This window comes from Lucilia sericata, unplaced genomic scaffold (genome assembly GCF_015586225.1).
Source record: "Lucilia sericata isolate MDLA Ls3-8-SP2 unplaced genomic scaffold, ASM1558622v1 Contig000488F_arrow, whole genome shotgun sequence".
NCBI lineage: Eukaryota > Metazoa > Arthropoda > Insecta > Diptera > Calliphoridae > Lucilia > Lucilia sericata.
The window spans coordinates 2,297-28,093 of record NW_023994502.1 but is presented as its reverse complement, the minus strand read 5'-3'; the positions used below and the strand labels follow the sequence as shown (position 1 = coordinate 28,093).

General features: G+C 33.0%; 5 protein-coding genes across 5 annotated transcripts; 1 reads left to right on the top strand and 4 right to left on the bottom strand.

Annotated features, from left to right (window-relative positions):
* Nucleotides 1-4,536: 4,536 nt before the first annotated feature.
* On the bottom strand, nt 4,537-6,811 carry LOC119605455 (carboxypeptidase B-like). The gene is made up of 3 exons (XM_037958571.1): nt 6,648-6,811; nt 5,699-6,586; nt 4,537-4,912 (listed from the first exon to the last, which is right to left on the bottom strand). Exons 1-3 carry the CDS (start codon nt 6,728-6,730, stop codon nt 4,606-4,608), a joined length of 1,278 nt encoding a protein of 425 aa, XP_037814499.1. The 5' UTR covers nt 6,731-6,811; the 3' UTR covers nt 4,537-4,605.
* Nucleotides 6,812-8,752: 1,941 nt separating this feature from the next.
* LOC119605454 (carboxypeptidase B-like) lies at nt 8,753-10,366 on the bottom strand. The gene is made up of 3 exons (XM_037958570.1): nt 10,220-10,366; nt 9,185-10,093; nt 8,753-9,124 (listed from the first exon to the last, which is right to left on the bottom strand). Exons 1-3 carry the CDS (start codon nt 10,291-10,293, stop codon nt 8,803-8,805), a joined length of 1,305 nt encoding a protein of 434 aa, XP_037814498.1. The 5' UTR covers nt 10,294-10,366; the 3' UTR covers nt 8,753-8,802.
* A 1,433-nt stretch (nt 10,367-11,799) lies between these two features.
* Nucleotides 11,800-13,331, bottom strand: LOC119605456 (carboxypeptidase B-like). The gene is made up of 3 exons (XM_037958572.1): nt 13,208-13,331; nt 12,264-13,151; nt 11,800-12,199 (listed from the first exon to the last, which is right to left on the bottom strand). The coding sequence occupies exons 1-3, from the start codon at nt 13,306-13,308 to the stop codon at nt 11,830-11,832; spliced, it is 1,359 nt and encodes a 452-aa protein (XP_037814500.1). The 5' UTR covers nt 13,309-13,331; the 3' UTR covers nt 11,800-11,829.
* A 2,612-nt stretch (nt 13,332-15,943) lies between these two features.
* Nucleotides 15,944-17,469, top strand: LOC119605448 (carboxypeptidase B). Its single transcript, XM_037958564.1, has 3 exons — nt 15,944-16,038; nt 16,098-16,988; nt 17,046-17,469. Exons 1-3 carry the CDS (start codon nt 15,962-15,964, stop codon nt 17,344-17,346), a joined length of 1,269 nt encoding a protein of 422 aa, XP_037814492.1. The 5' UTR covers nt 15,944-15,961; the 3' UTR covers nt 17,347-17,469.
* Nucleotides 17,470-20,193: 2,724 nt separating this feature from the next.
* On the bottom strand, nt 20,194-21,778 carry LOC119605457 (carboxypeptidase B-like; the record flags this gene model as incomplete). Its single annotated transcript, XM_037958573.1, has 5 exons — nt 20,194-20,490; nt 20,576-20,730; nt 20,805-20,915; nt 21,073-21,384; nt 21,451-21,778. Coding segments are annotated over 5 exons (1,198 nt in total), but the record flags the coding sequence as incomplete, so codon positions are not given.
* Between the last annotated feature and the right edge of the window lie 4,019 nt (nt 21,779-25,797).

Sequence of the window (25,797 nt, the reverse complement as noted above, 5' to 3'; positions counted from 1 at the left end):
TCTATAGTCTAGTCCATGGTCTAGTCTACAGTCTAATCTACAGTCTAATCTACAGTCTAATCTATAGTATAGTCTATAGTCTCGTCTATAGTCTAGTCTATAGTCTAGTCTATAGTCTAGTCTATAGTCTAGTCTATAGTCTAGTCTATAGTCTAGTCTATAGTCTAGTCTATAGTCTAGTCTATAGTCTAGTCTATAGTCTAGTCTATAGTCTAGTCTATAGTCTAGTCTATAGTCTAGTCTAGAGTCTAGTCTATAGTCTAGTCTATAGTCTAGTCTATAGTCTAGTCTAGAGTCTAGTCTATAGTCTAGTCTAGTCTAGTCTAGTCTATAGTCTAGTCTATAGTCTAGTCTAGTCTAGTCTAGTCTAGTCTAGTCTAGTCTAGTCTAGTCTATAGTCTAGTCTAGTCTAGTCTATAGTCTAGTCTAGTCTAGTCTATAGTCTAGTCTAGTCTAGTCTAGTCTAGTCTATAGTCTAGTCTATAGTCTAGTCTATAGTCTAGTCTATAGTCTAGTCTATAGTCTAGTCTAGTGTCTAGTTATTTGATTGATATTGAAATGTAAAAGGATTTAATTTTTATTCGAATTCGTTAGCAATCGAATAATCAAACAAATTTTTGTGCTCCAGCCTATTGGAACTAAATTTTCCATTTTTGGGTTTTTTTTGGAAATTAAGGAATTAGTGGTATTTCAATGTTTTCCTATCGAATCTTAAATTAATTTGTGCAAAATTTTAATCCAATCGAATAGCGAAGATCTTTTGATTACCACCAGAGACTCTCGTAAAGGAGGTGTCTAGTCTATAGCCTTGTCTATAGTCTAGTCTATAGTCTAGTCTATAGTCTAGTCCATGGTCTAGTCTACAGTCTAATCTACAGTCTAATCTACAGTCTAGTCTATAGTATAGTCTATAGTCTCGTCTATAGTCTAGTCTATAGTCTAGTCTATAGTCTAGTCTATAGTCTAGTCTATAGTCTAGTCTATAGTCTAGTCTATAGTCTAGTCTATAGTCTAGTCTATAGTCTAGTCTATGTCTGTATATAGTCTAGTCTATAGTCTAGTCTATAGTCTAGTCTATAGTCTAGTCTAATTAGTCTAGTCTATAGTCTAGTCTATAGTCTAGTCTATAGTCTAGCTATGTCTAGTCTAGTCTAGTCATAAGTCTAGTCCTCTAGTCTAGTCTATAGGTCTAGTCTATAGTCTTCTAGTCTATAGTCTAGTCTATAGTCTAGTCTATAGTCTAGTCTTATAGTCTAGTCTATAGGTCTAGTCTATAGTCTAGTCTATAGTCTAGTCTATAGTCTAGTCTATAGTCTAGTCTATAGTCTAGTCTATAGTCTAGTCTATAGTCTAGTCTCTAGTCTAGTCTATAGTCTCGTTAGTTCTATAGTCTAGTCTATAGTCTAGTCTATAGTCTAGTCTATAGTCTAGTCTATAGTCTAGTCTAGTCTAGTATGTCTAGTCTATAGTCTTAGTTCTATAGGTCTAGTCTATAGTCTTAGTCTATAGGTCTTAGTGCTAATAGTCTAGTAGTCTAGTATAGTTCTAGTCTATAGTCTAGTCTAGTCTAGCTCTAGTCTAGTATCGTCTAGTCTATAGTCTAGTCTATAGTCTAGTCTATAGTCTAGTCTATAGTCTAGTCTATAGTCTAGTCTATAGTCTAGTCTATAGTCTAGTCTATAGTCTAGTCTATAGTCTAGTCTAGTCTAGTCTATAGTCTAGTCTATAGTCTAGTCTATAGTCTAGTCTATAGTCTAGTCTATAGTCTATAGTCTAGTTAGTCTATAGTCTAGTCTATAGTCTAGTCTATAGTCTAGTCTATAGTCTAGTCTATAGTCTAGTCTATAGTCTAGTCTATAGTCTAGTCTATAGTCTAGTCTATAGTCTAGTCTATAGTCTAGTCTAGAGTCTAGTCTAGAGTCTAGTCTATAGTCTAGTCTAGAGTCTAGTCTATAGTCTAGTCTATAGTCTAGTCTATAGTCTAGTCTAGAGTCTAGTCTATAGTCTAGTCTAGAGTCTAGTCTATAGTCTAGTCTAGTCTATAGTCTAGTCTAGTCTATAGTCTAGTCTAGTCTAGTCTATAGTCTAGTCTAGTCTATAGTCTAGTCTAGTCTAGTCTAGTCTAGTCTAGTCTACTCTAGTCTAGTCTAGTCTAGTCTAGTCTAGTCTAGTCTAGTCTATAGTCTAGTCTAGTCTATAGTCTAGTCTATAGTCTAGTCTATAGTCTAGTCTATAGTCTAGTCTAGTCTATAGTCTAGTCTAGTCTATAGTCTAGTCTAGTCTATAGTCTAGTCTATAGTCTAGTCTATAGTCTAGTCTATAGTCTAGTCTATAGTCTGGTCTATAGTCTAGTCTATAGTCCAGTCTATAGTCTAGTCTATAGTCTAGTCTATAGTCTAGTCTATAGTCTAGTCTAGAGTCTAGTCTAGAGTCTAGTCTAGAGTCTAGTCTATAGACTAGTCTAGAGTCTAGTCTATAGTCTAGTCTATAGTCTAGTCTATAGTCTAGTCTATAGTCTAGTCTATAGTCTAGTCTATAGTCTAGTCTATAGTCTAGTCTATAGTCTAGTCTAGTCTAGTCTATAGTCTAGTCTATAGTCTAGTCTATAGTCTAGTCTATAGTCTAGTCTATAGTCTAGTCTAGTCTATAGTCTAGTCTATAGTCTAGTCTATAGTCTAGTCTATAGTCTAGTCTATAGTCTAGTCTATAGTCTAGTCTATAGTCTAGTCTATAGTCTAGTCTATAGTCTAGTCTATAGTCTAGTCTATAGTCTAGTCTATAGTCTAGTCTATAGTCTAGTCTATAGTCTAGTCTATAGTCTAGTCTATAGTCTAGTCTATAGTCTAGTCTATAGTCTACTCTAGTCTATAGTCTACTCTAGTCTATAGTCTTGTCTATAGTCTAGTCTATAGTCTAGTCTATAGTCTAGTCTATAGTCTAGTCTATAGTCTAGTCTATAGTCTAGTCTATAGTCTAGTCTATAGTCTAGTCTATAGTCTAGTCTATAGTCTAGTCTATAGTCTAGTCTATAGTCTAGTCTATAGTCTAGTCTATAGTCTAGTCTATAGTCTAGTCTATAGTCTAGTCTATAGTCTTGTCTATAGTCTAGTCTATAGTCTAGTCTATAGTCTCGTCTACAGTCTAGTCTATAGTCTAGTCTATAGACTAGTCTACAGTCTAGTCTATAGTCTAGTCTATAGTCTAGTCTATAGTCTAGTCTATAGTCTAGTCTATAGTCTAGTCTATAGTCTAGTCTATAGTCTAGTCTATAGTCTAGTCTATAGTCTAGTCTATAGTCTAGTCTATAGTCTAGTCTGTAGTCTAGTCTTTAGTCTAGTCTTTAGTCTAGTCTATAGTCTAGTCTATAGTCTAGTCTATAGTCTAGTCTATAGTCTAGTCTATAGTCTAGTCTATAGTCTAGTCTATAGTCTAGTCTATAGTCTAGTCTATAGTCTAGTCTATAGTCTAGACAATAGTCTAGTCTATAGTCTATTCTATAGTCTAGTCTATAGTCTAGTCTATAGTCTAGTCTATAGTCTAGTCTAGTCTATAGCCTAGTCTAGTCTATAGTCTAGTCTATAGTCTAGTCTATAGCCTAGTCTATAGTCTAGTATATAGTCTTGTCTATAATCTAGTCTATAGTCTAGTCTATTCTATAGTCCACATTTTTAAAATAGTCTCTGATCGGTCATGCTCGACTTTACTTGTTTTTGCAGGCTTTTAGCAGAATAACTAATTATAAATATTAATTATTTATTATCTTATCGAGAGTTTGTTTATTACTTTATGCGATTCAAAAAAAGGGTCTAAAAATGGCCAAACTCTAGCAAATACATATTGCAGTTATTGTACTGCATTTTAAAAGAAACAAAAATCCGGACACATTTCATATATAATTTATAAATAATCATTTTAAATTTCAAGTTCATCATTAAGCAATAATTGTTTGCCGTAAAGTAATGTAATTAATTAAATTTCAAATTTAAAACAAAACAATTTCACCAGTTAAAATTCATTGCCTACCTAATCATCCAATAAACTCTAACAACGGGGGCCTATTGTTAACCTACAACAAATGGCCAACAATAGAGTTAAAGAGTATATGTTATCAGTATCCAAAACCAAACAGTTTAAAAAGGGGTATAAATATAATAAAGCAAAATACTTAAAGAGAAATACTTGAGAAATGTTGCTACAAGTGACACACTTAAATCAATGCTAAACTAAACACTCGCGTAGAAAAATGAAAATATCAATGAAAACCTAAACCTGTCAACAATATTCAATAGAGTAAAATCCATCATATAGTAAGTACATAGTTATTTAGCTTATCGCAAAAAGGCAGTTTGTGATATTAATTAAAGCAATTCAACAGATAAAACACTTTAAACTATATTCATACTTAGTTTCTATTGCACGATTCAAGTGTTGTAGTACTTAACACAACAACAAAAGTATGCAGTGGATACAATTTATACAAAATACTTTTAATTACAAAACTGTTGCTATTGTTGTTAATTAAAAGAAACCTTTTAATTTTTTTATAAATAAAAATACTTTTATTTTCATATTTAAACGTAATCATCTTAACTTGGTAAGTAATAATTATACCAATGGATATTTTTCAATAACTTTAAGACCCATCGCTTTAATGCCCACCCAGGTTTCTTTTACCAATTCATCAATCATTTCAACGGGGGGATCAAAACCTGTAGAACCAGCTCCTGGCAATTCCATGGTAAATGATATGGGAAAACCAGCATTGAAAGCATAATCATCACTAGCACCAGCAGCCACATAGAGAACGGTTGTCGATGAGCCCACAGTGTAATTGGTGCCAGTAGCCTGATATATGGCTTCGGCTCCGGCGGTGGCGACTTCGTGTAAATCCTCCCAGGTATCGGGTAAATCACTGAAATAATGAAGTTAGTTAGTTAGTTAGTTAGTTAGTTAGTTAGTTAGTTAGTTAGATAGTTAGTTAGTTAGTTAGTTAGTTAGTAGTTAGTTAGTTAGTTAGTTAGTTAGTTAGTTAGTTAGTTAGTTAGTTAGTTAGTTAGTTAGTTAGTTAGTTAGTTAGTTAGTTAGTTAAGTTAGTTAGTTAGTTAGTTAGTTAGTTAGTTAGTTAGTTAGTTAGTTAGTTAGTTAGTAGTTAGTTAGTTAGTTAGTTAGTTAGTTAGTTAGTTAGTTAGTTAGTTAGTTAGTTAGTTAGTTAGTTAGTTAGTTAGTTAGTTAGTTAGTTAGTTAGTTAGTTAGTTAGTTAGTTAGTTAGTTAGTTAGTTAGTTAGTTAGTTAGTTAGTTAGTTAGTTAGTTAGTTAGTTAGTTAGTTAGTTAGTTAGTTAGTTAGTTAGTTAGTTAGTTAGTTAGTTAGTTAGTTAGTTAGTTAGTTAGTAGTTAGTTAGTTAGTTAGTTAGTTAGTTAGTTAGTTAGTTAGTTAGTTAGTTAGTTAGTTAGTTAGTTAGTTAGTTAGTTAGTTAGTTAGTTAGTTAGTTAGTTAGTTAGTTAGTTAGTTAGTTAGTTAGTTAGTTAGTTAGTTAGTTAGTTAGTTAGTTAGTTAGTTAGTTAGTTAGTTAGTTAGTTAGTTAGTTAGTTAGTTAGTTAGTTAGTTAGTTAGTTAGTTAGTTAGTTAGTTAGTTAGTTAGTTAGTTAGTTAGTTAGTTAGTTAGTTAGTTAGTTAGTTAGTAGTAACATGATACTTACGCGCTCCAGCCCCAAGGATAAAGCAACAACTTTCCTTGCGAATGTAGGGTCAAATACATTTGACCTTTAACACTAAATGTATGTATTAAATCCCTCACTACCATAGCTTCTGGTTCAGAAAATGCTTTTGGTCCAGCAAACGTATTCGAACAGGGATCCGATGAAGCGCCCTCCTCATTCCAATGAAAATCAAAATTACGATTAGGATCAGTGCCATAACAAATGGCGCCCTCATGGAATAAAGGCTTGCGAGTTTTGCGCCACATGCGAGTATCAGCAGACTCCTGTGTATATTCATAACCATCTGGGTTCACCACCGGCAAAACTACCCAATTGTAATTCTCTAAAAGTTCTTTATTCTCCTCGTAATTCTCCACCAATTGTTCAATGGCATAAATTGCCGAGGCGGGTGAAATCCATTCACGAGCATGAAAGCCACCATCAACTAAAATCACATTTTTATCATAACTACCCTGACCATTAGTGATTGTGAGAGCCTTCATGGGACGTCCTTCAAAGGAATAACCCACTGTTTTAAGTATAACACGTTGGGGATATGATTGGGCTAAGTATTCTAGATAAGCATTTATTTCGCCATGACTGTAATAACGTTCGGTGCTTAGACGCCCTTGTCCTTTGTAAGGCTTTAGGGTTTTCATTAAACGATTCACTTCGAAGTTGCGCTCTAAAGTTTTGCCCACATCTTCGTCTACGAGTTTGAATTTTAAATTATATTTGTTTAAAGCATTTTCAAATTCTCGCAAGCTGTTGGGTTCCACTATAACGGTTTCAGAGTTTAAAAAGTCATAGCGTTCCTCTTGTCGAGTTAAACTTTTCAACAGATTTAAATCCTTTTCATCTTTCGGTAGCAATTGATACAATTTGTAACTGTAGAAATAATTTGTTGAAATCATAAATAAAAATTTTTACACATTAAAGGACTAATTACCCGTTATAACTTTTAGCATTTATGTACACAACAAATATATTCGCCCATAAAAGACCAACCACCATTAATCGAAAATTCAGCATTTTAAAACTTGTCCACTTTACTTCAACACTGCTGCATTTAAACTGAATTATTAATGTGGCATTTTAAAATAATTCTTTGCTAAATGTTTACAATTATTGTGGGTATTTATTAGTTTAAGATATATTCAATTATTGTTATTAATGATATCTAATCAATTACTAATTAGTGTGTCCTAATCACTACAATTCAAATGCAATTCTAAATGGTCAATATTTGTTTATTAACCGATAACAGAGTTCGAATAAGTACGAATTAGTGAAATTTGGCTACAATGTATAAATGTTTTTTGTTTTAGGATTATAGAGTTAAGATGTTTAATCTTTAACGCTATTTATTGTTCCTACATACCTGCCGATATTGATATTTGGTACCAGCAGATAACATCTAATGTTAATTTTGATTATTGTAAACTTATCTTAATAACTTATTCAGTAAATAATATAAAGTACAGTTTGATTTCGTTTTAACGAACGCTTAAGGGTCAATTAAATCCAATTCAAAATTTCAAGTTGTATTACTGCTGCGATTAACTGTAAAGAATCAATTCCTTCACAAAAGGAACTTTTTGTTTAGTTCTATGTGGATCAGATCTTGTTCAGTTGTAATTCATTCTAGTCAGTTCTAGTTCAGTTCTAGTTCAGTTCTAGTTCAGTTTAGTTCAGTTCTAGTTCAGTTCTAGTTCAGTTCTAGTTCAGTTTAGTTCAGTTCTAGTTCAGTTCTAGTTCAGTTCTAGTTCAGTTCTAGTTCAGTTCTAGTTCAGTTCTAGTTCAGTTCTAGTTCAGTTCTAGTTCAGTTCTAGTTCAGTTCTAGTTCAGTTCTAGTCAGTTCTAGTTTAGTTCAGTTCTAGTTCAGTTCTAGTTCAGTTCTAGTTCAGTTCTAGTTCAGTTCTAGTTCAGTTCTAGTTCAGTTCTAGTTCAGTTCTAGTTCAGTTCTAGTTCAGTTCTAGTTCAGTTCTAGTTCAGTTCTAGTTCAGTTCTAGTTCAGTTCTAGTTCAGTTCTAGTTCAGTTCTAGTTCAGTTCTAGTTCAGTTCTAGTTCAGTTCTAGTTCAGTTCTAGTTCAGTTCTAGTTCAGTTCTAGTTCAGTTCTAGTTCAGTTCTAGTTCAGTTCTAGTTCAGTTCTAGTTCAGTTCTAGTTCAGTTCTAGTTCAGTTCTAGTTCAGTTCTAGTTCAGTTCTAGTTCAGTTCTAGTTCAGTTCTAGTTCAGTTCTAGTTCAGTTCTAGTTCAGTTCTAGTTCAGTTCTAGTTCAGTTCTAGTTCAGTTCTAGTTCAGTTCTAGTTCAGTTCTAGTTCAGTTCTAGTTCAGTTCTAGTTCAGTTCTAGTTCAGTTCTAGTTCAGTTCTAGTTCAGTTCTAGTTCAGTTCTAGTTCAGTTCTAGTTCAGTTCTAGTCAGTTCTAGTTCAGTTCTAGTTCAGTTCTAGTTCAGTTCTAGTTCAGTTCTAGTTCTAGTTCAGTTCTAGTTCAGTTCTAGTTTAGTTCTAGTTCAGTTCTAGTTCAGTTCTAGTTCAGTTCTAGTTCAGTTCTAGTTCAGTTCTAGTTCAGTTCTAGTTCAGTTCTAGTTCAGTTCTAGTTCAGTTCTAGTTCAGTTCTAGTTCAGTTCTAGTTCAGTTCTAGTTCAGTTCTAGTTCAGTTCTAGTTCAGTTCTAGTTCAGTTCTAGTTCAGTTCTAGTTCAGTTCTAGTTCAGTTCTAGTTCAGTTCTAGTTTCAGTTCTAGTTCAGTTCTAGTTCAGTTCTAGTTCAGTTCTAGTTCAGTTCTAGTTCAGTTCTAGTTCAGTTCTAGTTCAGTTCTAGTTCAGTTCTAGTTCAGTTCTAGTTCAGTTCTAGTTCAGTTCTAGTTCAGTTCTAGTTCAGTTCTAGTTCAGTTCTAGTTCAGTTCTAGTCAGTTCTAGTTCAGTTCTAGTTCAGTTCTAATTAAGATTTAATTCTGTTATAGTTCAGTTCTAGTTGATAGGTCATTAGAACATAACAGTACATATCTTTAATAGAAAATATTTCTTATTATTTTATTTCAAATATAATTCGAATTTTTCAAGTAAAATACCTATTTACTTAATATTATTTTAAATAAATTAAATTACAAAAATTCAATTCTTTCAGTAGGATATTTTTCAGTAACTTTCTTGGCCATGGCACGAATACCAACCCAAGTTTCCTTGACCATTCTATCGATGCTAGAGGCAGGTGGATTGAAACCCATGCTACCGCCACCGGGCAACTCCATGGTCATAGCAATTTTGAAACCAGCTTGGAAAGCATAATCATCACTAGCGCCAGCGGCAATATACAAGACATTGGTGGAGGAACCATAAGTGTATTTAGTACCGGTAGCATTGAAAATAGCATCATAACCAGTCTTGGCTACTTCATCCAAATCTGGCCAGGTTTCGGGTAAATCACTGGAAATAAAATTATGGATTATAATAAAGTTTTTCAGAAATTTTCGAAAATTTACTTACGCGGTATAGCCCCAAGGATAAAGCAAATAATTGCCATACGAATGTACAGTCAAATACATGCCACCACGATGTTTAAGGGAATGAATCAAATCACGTACAATAATGGTTTCGGGTTCAGAGAAACCGTGAGGTCCAGCATAGGTATCGGAGCAGGGGTTAGATGAAGCACCCTCTTCATTCCAGTGGAAATCAAAGTTACGATTGGGATCAGCACCGTAGCAAATTTTGCTTTCAGTTTGATAAGGTTGACGAGTTTTACGCCAAAAACGGGCAGAAGTGCTGGTCTGTGTATATTCATAACCATCAGGATTAACCACAGGCAAGATGACGAAATCATAATCCAACAAAAGTTCAGCATTTTCTTCGAAATTCTCGACCAACTGTTCGATAACATATAAAACAGCTGCAGGAGAAATCCATTCACGAGCATGGAAACCACCATCAATAAAGATGACATTCTTATTGGCACGACCATCTCCATTGGTAATTGTAATAGTCTTAATATTACGTCCCTCATAGGATTTGCCGACGGTCTTGAGGAATACACGAGATGGGAAACGTTTTTCCAAATCTTCAATATAATTATTGATTTCGCCATGACTGTAATAACGTTCGGTACTCAAACGTCCCTTGCCTGAGAATGGGGTCAAACTACGTTTCATCTTATCCATTTGGAATTCATGTTCCATTGTACGTCCAACATCATCAATGACAATTCTGAAGCTAAGATTATGTTCGGCCAAAGAGTTAAGGAAATTCTCTTCCTCATTAGGATTGACCATAACACGAGCCATATGATTTGGCATTCTTCTCAAAGTAAAGAAATCATAGAATTCATCCATTTTCGATAATTCATGAAGAAAATCGGTTTGTTCTTGGGTTTTGGGAAGGATCTCGAAGACTTTGTAACTGAAATAAGAAGAGAACAAAATAAAAAAAATACAAAAAATTGTAAAATCAGCTCTTAGAATGTCTCCGAATATTTCTGCATAATCCTTCTTTTGCTCTATTATAGCATATTAAAGTATCACTTACCCATCATATCCTTCGGCACTTGTTACAGCCAACACAGCAGCCAAAGCCAATACAATTGCGCCCACACGTGACATTGTTCCCTAAAATGGTCAGTTCTATTGTGAGAACAAATTTGAACTGAAATTTCGTGAACTATAGCAATCGCCACTATACCTTGGTACTCGTTTTGTAATTTTGATTAAAATTTATTTTTTGCTTCTGAAATATTGAATATAATCTAATCACTGTTTAAATCAAAGTAAATTTAGTTATATTATAAATTATTTTCTAATCATTCAATATTGAGTGGGATTTTCTCAAGTTAAAATAAGTGTGAAATATATTTAAAAAAATTGTTTTAATTGATAATTTTGCTGCTCGAAAAACCAAATTTACAATATTCTTAAATAAGCTCGTGCAAGCATATAAGTTTCAAAAATATGTACATACTTATGTCTGCAGATAAAAAAAGGCCTATGAATGAATGGTATTGCACAATAGGTTTTGAGCATTTTAAGTTTTGGTTAAGATTTATGTCCTCTTCATGGGCGCACACTTAGCTAAATAACATGGTCAGTTCTAGTTCAGTTTTAGTTCAGTTCTAGTTCAGTTCAGTTCTAGTTCAGTTCTAGTTCAGTTCTAGTTCAGTTCTAGTTCAGTTCTAGTTCAGTTCTAGTTCAGTTCTAGTTCAGTTCTAGTTCAGTTCTAGTTCAGTTCTAGTTCAGTTCTAGTTCAGTTCTAGTTCAGTTCTAGTTCAGTTCTAGTTCAGTTGTAGTTCTAGTTCTGTTCTAGTTCAGTTCTAGATCAGTTCTAGTTCAGTTCTAGTTCAGTTCAGTTCTAGTTCAGTTCTAGTTCAGTTCTAGTTCAGTTCTAGTTCAGTTCTAGTTCAGTTCTAGTTCAGTTCTAGTTCAGTTCTAGTTCAGTTCTAGTTCAGTTCTAGTTCAGTTCTAGTTCAGTTCTAGTTCAGTTCTAGTTCAGTTCTAGTTCAGTTCTAGTTCAGTTCTAGTTCAGTTCTAGTTCAGTTCTAGTTCAGTTCTAGTTCAGTTCTAGTTCAGTTCTAGTTCAGTTCTACTTCAGTTCTAGTTCAGTTCTAGTTCAGTTCTAGTTCAGTTCTAGTTCAGTTCTAGTTCGGTTCTAGTTCAGTTCTAGTTCAGTTCTAGTTCAGTTCTAGTTCAGTTCTAGTTCAGTTCTAGTTCAGTTCTAGTTCAGTTCTAGTTCAGTTCTAGTTCAGTTCTAGTTCAGTTCTAGTTCAGTTCTAGTTTAGTTTTAGTTCAGTTCTAGTTTATTTATAGTTCAGTTCTAGTTAAGTTTTAGTTCAGTGAGTAATTAATTAATATGTAGTTAGTAAGTTTACGAAGATTAAATCAAAACCCATTGTGCAAGTTTATATATCTACATGATTTGGAAATAAAAAAGTCATGTATAACTTAAGGAGCTTTTATAAAGCACTCAACGATATAATTACAAGATCAGCAAATTGTTGTAGTACAGTTAACACTAACTACCATTCCCGGTAGGTAGTAGAATTTCGAGAACAAGAAATGTATTGATATTTACAAATGGTATTTTAGAAAGACAACTTTTTTATATTTGAATTTTTTTATAATGTAATTGATTAACATTTTATTTAATCACACTTCCAATACCACTACGACACACAACATTATGAACATTCTAAAAATATTACAATTCGCTACATTTCTGAGAGGATATTCAGAAGCTTCCAAAGCCATCGCTCGTATTCCCAACCAAGATTCCTCTACTATTGCTTGAATTTTATCTGAAGGAGGATCGAAATTGTTACCACCTGAGGGTAATTCCATGCAAATGACAACAGGAATTTTGGCCAAAGCAAAGGCATAATCATCACTACCCCCAGCAGCTGGATATAAAACATTTGCTGCACCACCCACAGCATAAACGGTACCCGATGCCTTTTTAATAGCCCTAGCACCAGCGCGGGCAACAGCATCTAAATAGGGCCAAGTAGAAGGTAAAGATCTAAAATTAAACAGTTTATAGTGAATGACATACTACTACTACTGATATACTGTATCCCACTTACTTTTCATAACCCCAAGGATATAGAAGGTAATTACCATAGGAATGTAAAGTTAAATACATACGACATGTGGCATTTATATTGTTTAACAAATCCTTTAAGGCTCTTGATTCGGGCTCTGAAAATGCTTCATCTCCACAATAAATTTCAGAACAAGCATTTTTAGAAACTCCCGAATAGGCCCAATTGAAATCGAAATTTCTATTTAAATCAGCACCCAAACATTTAGAAGAATTCGAAGGTCGGCGATTTTTACGCCATAAACGATCGGTCTCATGAGTATATTCATAACCATCCGGATTAACCACGGGCCAAATAAGCCAATCGTACATTGTTAGCTCTCGCTCATAAAAGGTATTATTCTCCACCAGTTGTTGCATGACAAAGAGAGCCGTAGCCGGAGCTATCCATTCTCTGGCATGAATACCAGCATCTATTAAGATCAAAGGTCTCTCAGCTGTTTCGAGTTCTAACTTTTTATTGTTAGTTATTAGTATAGCTTTCAAATCACGACCCTCGTATGATTTACCTACACTCATTAGTTTTATGCGTTCAGGGTATTGCATTTTCAAATACTCCATATAATTACTGATAACGTCAAAACGCTGATAACTTTCGAAACTGATAGTGTTAGCTGAGGCAGAGTAATTGGTAGCTTTACGCTCATTTCTTATACTCTCAGCCACATTATAATTGATTATTTCAAAGTGTATGTTTTTCTTTTGTAGATATTTCAAAACTTTCAATTCCTCCCTCGGGGACATTAGAACTCGCATAGAGGTGTCTCTTTTAGGTCGGTTAGTAGTTAATGGTTGTGTTATTTGAGGAAAATTTTTAATAAATTGTATATTTTGATTTTCGTTGTGAAAGTGTATTTCATAGATTTTGTAACTGAAATTTTAATAATATTAATTTAAAAATTTTGTGGTTTTATTTCGAAAACTTACCCCTCATATTTCTGATAGTTATTTTGTCCATTAGTGAACGTTAAAATATTAAAAATAATAAGAAATTTTAATAGACCGATAACTGTTATTGTCCTATTCATTGTTTGATAATTTTAAGAATATTAATCAGTTTTGGTTAACAGTACTTCTCAATATTTTTTAGTGGCAAATGTTATTTTTGTTATCAATTGGTTATCTTTTGCATTTTAGTTGTACCACAAAAAAGGTTTGGTTCCATTACTTTATCGTTACCCTACACAGCATATGCAGGTATTCAGTTATATTAACTTATTTTATCCAAAAATTTGATTCAAAACTTTACACCTGATCATATGCAAAATTTAATATTATTTTCAAAGGTCTCTTGTCATCCATATATTTAGCAATGAAAAGCTTAATTTTTTGAAATAGAGGCTTATGTGGGGGCTAAAGCCAATTTCGGAACCATTCTTATATAATTTAGTTTCAAAATGTTCTGAAGGAGGTTTAGTGTCATTACGAAAATCGGCAGTTTCATCAAGACTTATACAGAACATACATAGTTGTGCCAATTTTTGCCGAGAAACTATTATATTTAACAAAATTATGAGTCCAAAAAAAACCTATTCTGAAGATTCGGTTGTAAGAGGGCTAAGTAAAATAATTGACCAATTTCAAAGGACTTATTCTCTGGCTGAAAATAAATATTTGTTCATCAAATTATCTTGAAAATGTGACCTGTACTTTGATAACAACGTGTACATGGGTACATGAATGGACATCAGAAAGTGTTTCTGAACCCATTGTTAAACTTTAGAACCAAAATTTTAGCATAAACGCATAATACCATCCCCACTATAGTAGTATCTATTCTGCTTTTTTATACATATAAAAATGAATGTGATTTTATTCGTATGTATACTTGATTGAAGTCTATAGACGGATAAATAGCTGAACCGATTTTCTTCAAATTTTCACGCCCACTTACAAAATAACTATTAAAAGTCGTTTATCTGATAAATTGGTACAAATTTTCCACGGATAACTTTAACACATTTTTATATCAACATTTGGAGAAAAAATGGGCGAACTAACAATAGTGGGTGTGGCACATCCCACGCCTAATATTTCAAGCCAATAGCAAATGGCTTAAATTTGGGAAACTATAAAATCTACAGTTCAATGTGGAAATTTTATGCAAAAATGGGACAACAAGAAATAGTGGAACGACTAATTTTAGTATCAATAAGAATATTTTACACTAGCAATTGTTGGGCGTGGTACCTCCCATATAAAGAAAATGATACATTAATATCTAGGAGAAAAAATAACAGTTAGAGTCTTAATATTTTGTCGGAGCCACTTTGGTATCAATATGAATATTTAAGACAAATATGGTCAGACTAGAAATGGGGGGGAGGCGTGGTTCCTCCATGCACGAAAATCTTTGTCATCGAAGTAAACATTTGCCCATTAAATGTGCGGATTATAGAGGCGTGGTTCCCTTCCATATGTAAATTCATATACATATGTATCTATCTGGGAAACTATACGATCTAGAATCCTGAAATTTTGCACGGGCTACATAAACAATTTTGGGGAAAATGACGGGAATATCAATAGGGACATGATATCTCCCACATAAATGAAATACAAAAATGTTTACATCTTGGAAACTATGGGATCTACAATCCTCAATTCATGTAAATGTTTGGGTAATAAATTGGGGAATTATCAATATGGTTCATAGTGGGCGTTAATTAAACACTAGAGTTCGTAGGTATATATGGAAAATTACACCAGGTAGAAATCCCAAACATTTTTTATGTACTTTTAGTAACAAAATGAACATATGGTTGAAGTATAAGTGGACTAGCATTAGTGGGCGAGGTACTACGCCACAAAAATTAAATACTAAAATATAGAGAGGGTATTAAGTAAAAATTATACAACTGGCGATTCTCTGATAATTTTACGTTCATCAAATAGCTATCAATAATTCTATAATATTAGTCCTAGAAACATAAAATTCAACATGCAGGGTCCTGAGTGAATGAGAATCTATAAGAAGGGATTTTTGATGAAAGCTGATTTAGTTCAAACGGCACTTCGTAAGTTGTTTAAGATATTGAACCCGGAATCATAAAATTTAACATAAAGGACTCTGAGCAAATGTTAATCTAGAAAAGGACACGTTTAGAGACTTCTTCAAAATACAGCACTGAGTAAGTGAATAGATTAATAAATACCAAAAATAACTGTAGAGCCGGGTTTAGACTGGGAAAGTCGAGTAAACACATTTGTTAAACCTCGTCGAACAAAATGATTAGTTATTCATCCCAAAAGTAAGTACTTCCACTTCACTACAATATTAATTACCTGGTAAGTAAAGTTTTTCCTGGGATGGAACTGACTGTCTTTTTTGTTCAACAAATTATACTGATTGAATAAGAATTTATAACAAATGAACTTTTTATAGTATTTCTGTCTTCAGAAAGTACTTTTTGAATTATTAAAACATAGTTCAAAAACGTTTTCGGTTACGTTATTCCATCTATATGTATTTATATCATAAAAAGTATAATGCAAGTAGGTATGTATATCTAACGTCTAACAATATGTTCAATAACAATAATAAAATGATAAACTAATTATACAAAATTATATTTATAAAGTAGCTAATTAATTGGTACAAATAAATCCATTAAATATCTACCAAAAATATTCTTCAGTTAATAAGTAATTTTCAGTTTTTATAAAAAACTTGACCTGATCATGTCGCTGGCAAAACTTGTTCTAGTAATAAGTCTATTAAATGGAACTTTAATACAAGCCTACAAAGATTATAAAGAGTAAGTTTTCTAAACAAAAAACCTAATAACATTTCAAACTAATATTGGGATTTTTAAAGTTATAAAATCTATGACATTAAAGCTGAAAATGCCGAACAATTGGAAATGCTAAAGAAAATTGTAAAACTAAGAAAAAATTTCGATTTTCTCAACTTGGCTAAACACCCCTCTAAACCAACTAAAGTTTTAATACCCCACTATAGGGAGCAAGAACTACGTAATATATTAGATAAGTATGAATTAAATTATACTTTATTAGTGGAAGATGTTTCGGAAATTATAGTTAAAGAACGTTTGTACAATTCCCGAGAATCCCCAGCCATATATCCCTTAAATGTATTTGAAGCATATTATCGTCATGAAGAAATTAATGAAAATATGGAATATCTAGCGAAACTATATCCCTCTCGAGTATTTGTTAAAACTTTTGGACGCACTTACGAACAGAGACCTTTGAAAATTATAACCATTACTAATGGTGATGGTGTGCCGAATAAGAAAATTATATTCATTGATGCTGCCATGCATGCTCGGGAATGGATCACACCCTCAATGGCTTTATACATAATGAATGAATTGATATTGAATTTTGAATCATATAAACATTTATTACAAGATTTTGACTGGATTATTATGCCGTTGGTAAATGCCGATGGTTATGAGTATACACACGAAGAGGATCGTTATTGGCGTAAAACACGAAAACCTAATAATTTCGCACAAGATTGTTATGGTACAGATCCTAATCGTAATTTCGGTTTTCAATGGGGTTCAGATGAGGGAGCCTCAGCGGATCCCTGTGATGAAACCTACTATGGTGATAAACCATTTTCGGAACCCGAAACACAAGTAGTGCGTGATATTATGATTACCTATGCGCATCGTATCAAATGGTATTTGTCTTTGCATTCCTATGGAAATTATATACTTTTGCCCTATGGTCATACCAAGTAAATATAACTTATATAGTTTTGAATTATTAAAATTTTTTTATTAAAATTATCTAGAGACCTACCCGACAACTATTTCGATATGATGGATGTGGCCGATGCAGGTGCCTTAGCTATTATCTTAGCCACAAATAGTATTTACACCTACGGCAATACGTACAGTGTCATGTACCCTACCTCGGGAGATTCAGCCGATTATGCTACTGGCTATTTGCACATACCCATTGCCATGGCCATGGAATTACCAGCAGGAGGATTTTCCGGTTTTGATCCCCCTGTTAGACAAATTGAAGATATTGTCGTAGAAACTTGGGTGGGCATAAAGGCGATGGCTGAAGTTGTTGTGCAGAAGTATTAATTTATTAATGGTTTTGGTCATTAAAATAAAACTAATATTAATAAAGTAATTACTGCTTATCGTTAAGTGATGAATAATTCCCCTAGACGATTTTGTAGATTATCATTTATGATATTTATTAAAAAAATTTTGCCGCTTACATTAATTGGATTATGCGATCAGCTATAATAGATTGATTATATTACTTTATATCAAATAAATTTAAAGAGTATTTATTCTAGTCTAGTCTATAATCTAGTCTATATTCTAGTCTATATTCTAGTCTATATTCTAGTCTATATTCTAGTCTATAGTCTAGTCTATAGTCCAGTCTATAGTCTAGTCTATAGTCTAGTCTATAGTCTAGTCTATAGTCTAGTCTATAGTCTAGTCTATAGTCTAGTCTATAGTCTAGTCTATAGTCTAGTCTATATTCTAGTCTATAGTCTAGTCTATAGTCTAGTCTATAGTCTAGTCTATAGTCTAGTCTATAGTCTAGTCTATAGTCTAATCTATAGTCTAATCTATAGTCTAGTCTATAGTCTAGTCTATAGTCTAGTCTATAGTCTAGTCTATAGTCTAGTCTATAGTCTAGTCTATAGTCTAGTCTATAGTCTAGTCTATAGTCTAGTCTATAGTCTAGTCTATAGTCTAGTCTATAGTCTAGTCTATAGTCTAGTCTATAGTCTAGTCTATAGTCTAGTCTATAGTCTAGTCTATAGTCTAGTCTATAGTCTAGTCTATAGTCTAGTCTATAGTCTAGTCTAGTCTAGTCTATAGTCTAGTCTATGTAGTCTATAGTCGTATAGTCTAGTCTGTAGTCAAGTCTATAGTCTAGTCTATAGGTCTATAGTCTAGTCTATAGTCTAGTCTATAGTCTAGTCTATAGTCTAGTCATAGTCTAGTATATAGTCTAGTCTGTAGTCTAGTCTATAGTCCAGTCTATAGTCTAGTCTATAGTCTAGTCTATAGTCTAGTCTATAGTCTAGTCTATAGTCTAGTCTATAGTCTAGTCTATAGTCTAGTCTATAGTCTAGTCTATAGTCTAGTCTATAGTCTAGTCTATAGTCTAGTCTATAGTCTAGTCTATAGTCTAGTCTATAGTCCAGTCAATAGTCTAGTCTATAGTTCTAGTCCAATAGTCTAGTCTATAGTCTTGTCTATAGTCTAGTCTATAGTCTTGTCTATAGTCTAGTCTATAGTCTAGTGACTAGACTATAGACTAGACTCTAGTCTATAGTCTAGTCTATAATCTAGTCTATAGTCTAGTCTATAATCTAGTCTATAGTCTAGTCTATAATCTAGTCTATAGTCTAGTCTATAGTCTGGTCTATAGTCTAGTTTATAGTCTAGTCTATAGTCTAGTCTATAATCTAGTCTATAGTCTAGTCTATAATCTAGTCTATAGTCTAGTCTATAGTCTAGTCTATAGTCTAGTCTATAGTCTAGTCTATAGTCTAGTCTATAGTCTAGTCTATAGTCTAGTCTATAGTCTAGTCTATAGTCTAGTCCTATAGTCTAGTCTATAGTCTAGTCTATAGTCTAGTCTATAGTCTAGTCTACAGTTTAGTCTATAGTCTAGTCTACAGTTTAGTCTATAGTTAGTCTATAGTCTGGTCTATAGTCTAGTTTAAGTCTAAGTTAGTCATTCTATAGTCTAGTCTATAGTCTAGTCTATAGTCTAGTCTATAGTCTAGTCAGTCTATAGTCTAGTCTATAGTCTAGTCTATAGTCTAGTCTATAGTCTAGTCTATAGTCTAGTCTAGTCTAGTCTATAGTCTAGTCTATAGTCTAGTCTATAGTCTAGTCTATAGTCTAGTCATAGTCTAGTCTATAGTCTAGTCTATAGTAGTCTAGTCTAGTCTATAGTCTAGTCTATTGTCTAGTCTATAGTCTAGTCTATAGTCTAGTCTATAGTCTAGTCTATAGTCTAGTCTATAGTCTAGTCTATAGTCTAGTCTATAGTCTAGTCTATAGTCTAGTCTATAGTCTAGTCTATAGTCTAGTCTATAGTCTAGTCTATAGTCTAGTCTATAGTCTAGTCTATAGTCTAGTCTATAGTCTAGTCTATAGTCTAGTCTATAGTCTAGTCTATAGTCTAGTCTATAGTCTAGTCTATAGTCTAGTCTTTAGTCTAGTCTATAGTCTAGTCTATAGTCTAGTCTATAGTCTAGTCTATAGTCTAGTCTATAGTCTAGTCTATAGTCTAGTCTATAGTCTAGTCTATAGTCTAGTCTACAGTTAGTCTATGTCTACAGTTTAGTCTATAGTCTAGTCTATAGTCTGGTCTATAGTCTAGTTTTAAGTCTAGTCTATAGTCTAGTCTATAGTCTAGTCTATAGTCTAGTCTAGTCTATAGTCTAGTCTATAGTCTGGTCTATAGTCTAGTCTATAGTCTAGTCTACAGTTTAGTCTATAGTCTAGTCTATAGTCTTGTCTATAGTCTAGTCTATAGTCTAGTCTATAGTCTAATCTATAGTCTAGTCTATAGTCTAGAGTATAGTCTAGTCTATAGTGTAGTCTATAGTCTATTCCATATTCTATATGGTCGTCAAAGAGTTAACAACTGTTTAAATAAATCTCAAAAAAAAATCATTTAAAAGTATTTTTGTTTTTTTATTTATTTCACTACAATTAATTAACAGTTAAATTACAAACTATAGGCAAAAAATTCAATTACAAAACTTAATTGAAATAAAGAGATAATATTTATACATTTTGTTAATAAAAGAAGATGCTACTAAAATTTAAAAGTAAAAAAGATTCAATGGAACTTAAAACATATAATGTGGCTACAATCGACATTCATACAAATATAAGTTACCTGTATGCAAATGTAGATTTAGTGGAAGTATTTTCTCTATGTATTTAATTTAATATAAACTAACATGTCTAATAAATTCGATAAAACCAGCAAATGTCTCTTTGCACACATGTATAATGTCCGAGGAGGCAACTTGGAAATTATCACCAGGCAACTCGAGAGTAAAGGACATGGGTATGCCCAAATTACCATAAGCAAAATCATCAAGACCACCGGAAGCTTCATATAAAATGCTAGATGAAGTACCCACCGAATAGTGAGTGCCACGGTATTTGGCAATTTGATTGGCAGCGCGGCTGGCAACGGAATGCAAGAAAGTACGTGTGGGAGCATGAGCATTTCTGTAAAATGAAAATAGAAATTAATTGTTAGATTTCCGTTTCCTTTAGATAAAATTAATTGAAATTTTTTGTAGTTTTTACTCACCTTGAATAACCATATGGATAGAAAATGAATTTGCCAAATGAATGAACATCCAAACTCAACTTAATGCGATGACGATTGTATTCCAAGTAGCGAACAATGGCAGATGTTTCGGGTTCCGAGGCTGGAGAGGTACCCGAAAAGACTTCAGAGCAAAGCTAAATAGGGAAGAATTTATAAATGTTTAGAAAATAGGGTTAAGAGTAGTTAAGAGTTTCTTTGATATATTTACATTTTGACTGGCACCACGATAATTCCAATTGTTGGCAAAATTACGATTGATATCAACACCAGCACAAGTACGACCAGGATAATGATGTCTGTTTTTACGCCAGAAACGATCCTGCAATATAATTAAAACATAAAAATAGAAAGTCAAAAATATAAGTTCCACCTTTAGCTAAAGCTCAATTCAGAAACTCTACAGTTCAGTTGCTTTTTCTTTAATAAGATAATATTCCTAAGACCTATTCTGACCTCTGAGCATATAACTTACTTACCGTAGTGAAAGTGTACTCATAACCATCAGGATTTACCAAAGGCAAAACATAGATTTCCACATCATTGAGGATACGAGTAAAAGCTTTAATATTAGTCAACAATTCGTTAGCAAAGTACAAAGTGGCCAAAGGAGTAATCCATTCACGACCATGAGTACCGGACTGGATATAAGCCACACGACGTGGACGCGAACGACTGTTAAGAGAAATAGACAAAGCAGCTAAATGACGGCCCTCATTAGAACGACCCAATGACTCATAACGGCAATATTGAGGATAACGAGCAGCCAAAGCGTTCATATAATTCAAGATCTAAAATAAAGAAAATATAATAATCCCTGACACTTGATTCTCAAACCCTTAAGTTAACTTGCTTACCTCACTGTATCTGGGGAAGTGGGTGAAGAAGCCTCTAGCTTGTCTTCTTGTTCTACTATGACCACATTCTGAACCCTCACAATCGGAACTATCACTACTTAAAGTTTCGTTAAATTTCAACATTTCTTCCATTAAAGGTTTTGCCTGATATGTTACACCCAATTCGGCTAAACGTTTTTCGAAAATAGGCTGCATAACAGGACTAACCGAAACGATGGACATGTTACGTGACAACAGCCAAAAATCCAAATCAACATCTTGAGTTTGTAACTCAACCATATATTCGAAGGCCTTGTCACTGTCATGGAATACTGTATATTTGTTGTAACTGAAATAAAATAAAAAACAAAATAGTTTTTAATCAATAAACCATTGTTTTATAACTAATTTATAAAAAAAATTCCTAACAAGAATAAAACCTTAAGAAAACTATTTAAGTTTCGAGTTTAACCACTTTTTTAAATTCGGTTATAAGTTTATAGTTTTTTAATTCAGTCTAGGTTATTTCAAAAAAAAACTAAATAGTTCAATTAATTTCTATTATTATCTTCAAAATTTATTTATAAACGCGTATTAATGCTTGGCGGCATCCGCTTTTAATTTATTCAATTTAAAATTTAATTTTAATATAATTTGATGAAATTACTTTTATATTTTTTTAAATTTTCGTTAAATTCCATGTTTAAATCAATTATAAATCTTTGTAACACTTTGGAATCATTAATCAATACACGCTATAAACATTCCGTAAACAAGTTGTAAACAAAGTTGTGTTTTAGGAGATATTAATATTTAATCGCCAGAGAAACAGTGGGTAACAAAATTGTTTTGCATCAGTAAAATGGATGGACCGGAGGCAAAACGACAGCAGGAAAAAGCAACGAAAACGAACGAACGAACGAACTAACGAACGAACGAACGAACGAACGAACGAAAGAACGAACGAACGAACTAACGAACGAACGAACGAAGAACGAACAACGAACGAACGAACGAACGAACGAACGAACGAAGAACAACGACAAGAACGAACGAACGAACGAACGAACGAAGAACGAACGAACGAACGAAACGAACGAACGAACGAACGAACGAACGAACAACGAACGAACGAACGAAAACGAACGAACGAACGAACGAACGAACGAACGAACGAACGAACGAACGAACGAACGAACGAAAGAACGAACGAACGAACGAACGAACGAAACGAACGAACGAAGAACGAACGAACGAACGAACGAACGAAACGAACGAAACGAACGAACGAACGAACGAACGAACGAACGAACGAAAAACGAACGAACGAACGAACGAACGAAGAACGAACGAACGAACGAACGAACGAACGAACGAACGAACGAAAGAACGAACGAACGAACGAACGAACGAACGAACGAACGAACGAACGAACGAACGAACGAACGAACGAACGAACGAACGAAAGAACGAACGAACGAACGAACGAACGACGAACGAACGAACGAACGAACGAACGAACGAACGAAACGAACGAACGAACGAACGAACGAACAACGAACGAACGAACGAACGAACGAACGAACGAACGAACGAACGAACGAACGAACGAACGAACGAAGAACGAACGAACGAACGAAACGAACGAACGAACGAACGAACGAACGAACGAACGAACGAAACGAACGAACGAACGAACGAACGAACGAACGAACGAACGAAACGAACGAACGAAAACGAACGAACGAACGAACGAACGAACGAACGAACGAACGAACGAAAACGAACGAACAAAAACGAACGAACGAACGAACGAACGAACGAACGAAACGAAACGAACGAACGAACGAACAAACGAACGAACGAAAACGAACGAACGAACGAACGAACGAACGAACTAACGAACGAACGAACGAACGAACGAAACGAACGAACGAAACGAACGAAGAACGAACGAACGAACGAACGAACGAACGAACGAACGAACGAACGAACGAACGAACAACGAACGAACGAACGAACGAACGAACGAAACGAACGAAAGAACGAACGAACGAACGAACGAACGAACGAACGAACGAACTAACTAACGAACGAACACGAAGAACGAACTAACTAACTAACTAACAACTAACTAACTAACTAACTAACTAACTAACTAACTAACTAACTAACAACTAACTAACTAACTACTAACTAACTAACTAACTAACTAACTAAACTAACTAACTAACTGACTAACTAACTAACTAACTAACTAACAACTAACTAACTAACTAACTAACTGACTAACTAACTAACTAACTAACTAAGTAAGTAACTAACTAACTAACTAACTAACTTTCGATATTTACTCTAAACGAAATTTAAATTTTTTAATACAAAATCTAAGCAAGATTAGGGTCCGCAGTTAATCCCTCTCCCAGTTTTTGTACCTAATTAAAAGTTGTTTGTAGGGATAGGCCCAATTTCGGTTACAACACTACCTCACATTCTATTTTTTAAGATTTTTTGTCCACGTTTGTCATTTAATGAGGTCATTTTACTATGGGAAGGAATTATAGACTACTTTTTATGCAAGATGCCACGCCCACTTATAAAATTAATATTAAAATTAACATATCTCAGAAACTGCAACAACTAAAGTTCTCAAATTTGATATGAACAATTTTGAATATAATAAAACAGTTAGTATTTAGTATCAATTAAACCGCTTTATATGGATAGGAAATACTATTAAAGCTATAATTCTCAAATTTTGCAAAAATTTTTATATATGGTTTTTAATTATATTATTTTAAGGGCAGACTGTTTGGTTTTTCCCTTCACGATTTATGTAAAGTTTTATCATCCACTGCTATCACATGAAACAAAACGAAACATGTCTTTATAAAAACAATAGCGTCTCTAAGTCAAGTGAATTATTAAATTTTATTTTAATTATTCAAATTTTAAATTAAAACATAAAAATATTCCAACATTTAAAACAAAACAAAAATTTATTAAAATATTTAAAATAAGAAAACAATATTATGTTAAATAACAAATCATCACGTGAGTAAAATCGCATAGACAAGACAGACATACTTTTTATCTTATTAAAAAGATCGTGATAATGTTGATAATCGTCATCATTATGAACATAATGCTTGTCATTATCATGAACTGTTAACACCGGTTAATTTCAATAGTTGTAGTATGTGCTGTAGAGTGTGATTGTTATGCTAATTTGTCGGTGAATGACGAATAAATTAATTATTTAATTTTTTGTATTTTTGGTATTTATGCTGAGAGCTCTATCATCAACTTTATTTATTTTTAATAGAAACAACGTCTTCATCTGGTATTGTTTTTTAAACAAAAATCCATTAAATATTCCCTGACCTTACCTTCAGCAATTTATACAATAATCATTTATTAATATTTTGTTAAATATATAATTTTAAAGAAATATCAGTTTTTTCAAAGTGGTCTTTTTATAAATTTTTTGCAAAATAGAAAGGCGGAAGGATGGTAAAAGATCTTCCGAATTGTTTGTTTAGATTTTATTGTAATTCTAATAAGAATTGTTGAAAAAACCGGATGTAAACCCAAAGAGTGTTACGTAAATCTTACGCCCACTGTTATTGTTTTTGAACAGAGGATTAATTCAATAAATTGTTACAAATTTCAAAAGTTTGAATACAAAGTTGTTATTGTTTAAATTTGAGTTAAATCATTAAGGTTTATTTTTCAGAAATGTTTAAAGTCCATTTACCCCTTTTATCTATATAATTTCAAACAGATCATTGTCACCTTTACAGCAAAGTTGATAATGGTAGATCATCATTATCATGTAAAATAATTGTATTTCCATTAATCATGAAATCGTACTTGTTTATCATTGTATTTCAAAAGATATTGGCCAAACAAATTAAAAAGATTTAATTGTATTCATGCTTCTTCTTTCAAATGACAAAATTTGATTTATGAATAATGTCTAATTACTTTACATTTACGTTTAGAAGTAAGAAAACCTTTGGTATTAATGTAAAATTAATTAGAGAAGCCCTTTTGTAAAAACTTTTAAATTCTGTAATGCCCAAGTGATTCCACTAATGGTTGACTATGTCAAAATGAATTACCTAGAGATGTATGTATATTGAAGGAATTTTTAAAAAATTTCAAATACCCTAAGAGGTATTATTAAGACTTAATTTGTAGGCGATCGCACAAGCAATCGTATTGGTTTCATTTAATAAGCAAATCAACGTGTTATTTTCGACTGTATCCACCACTTCAGAACAGGCATGGGGGTAATGATTACACAAAGTTTTTCATTACATGGTCAATTATAATCATATGTAATGTGTGATTGAGCAATAACCA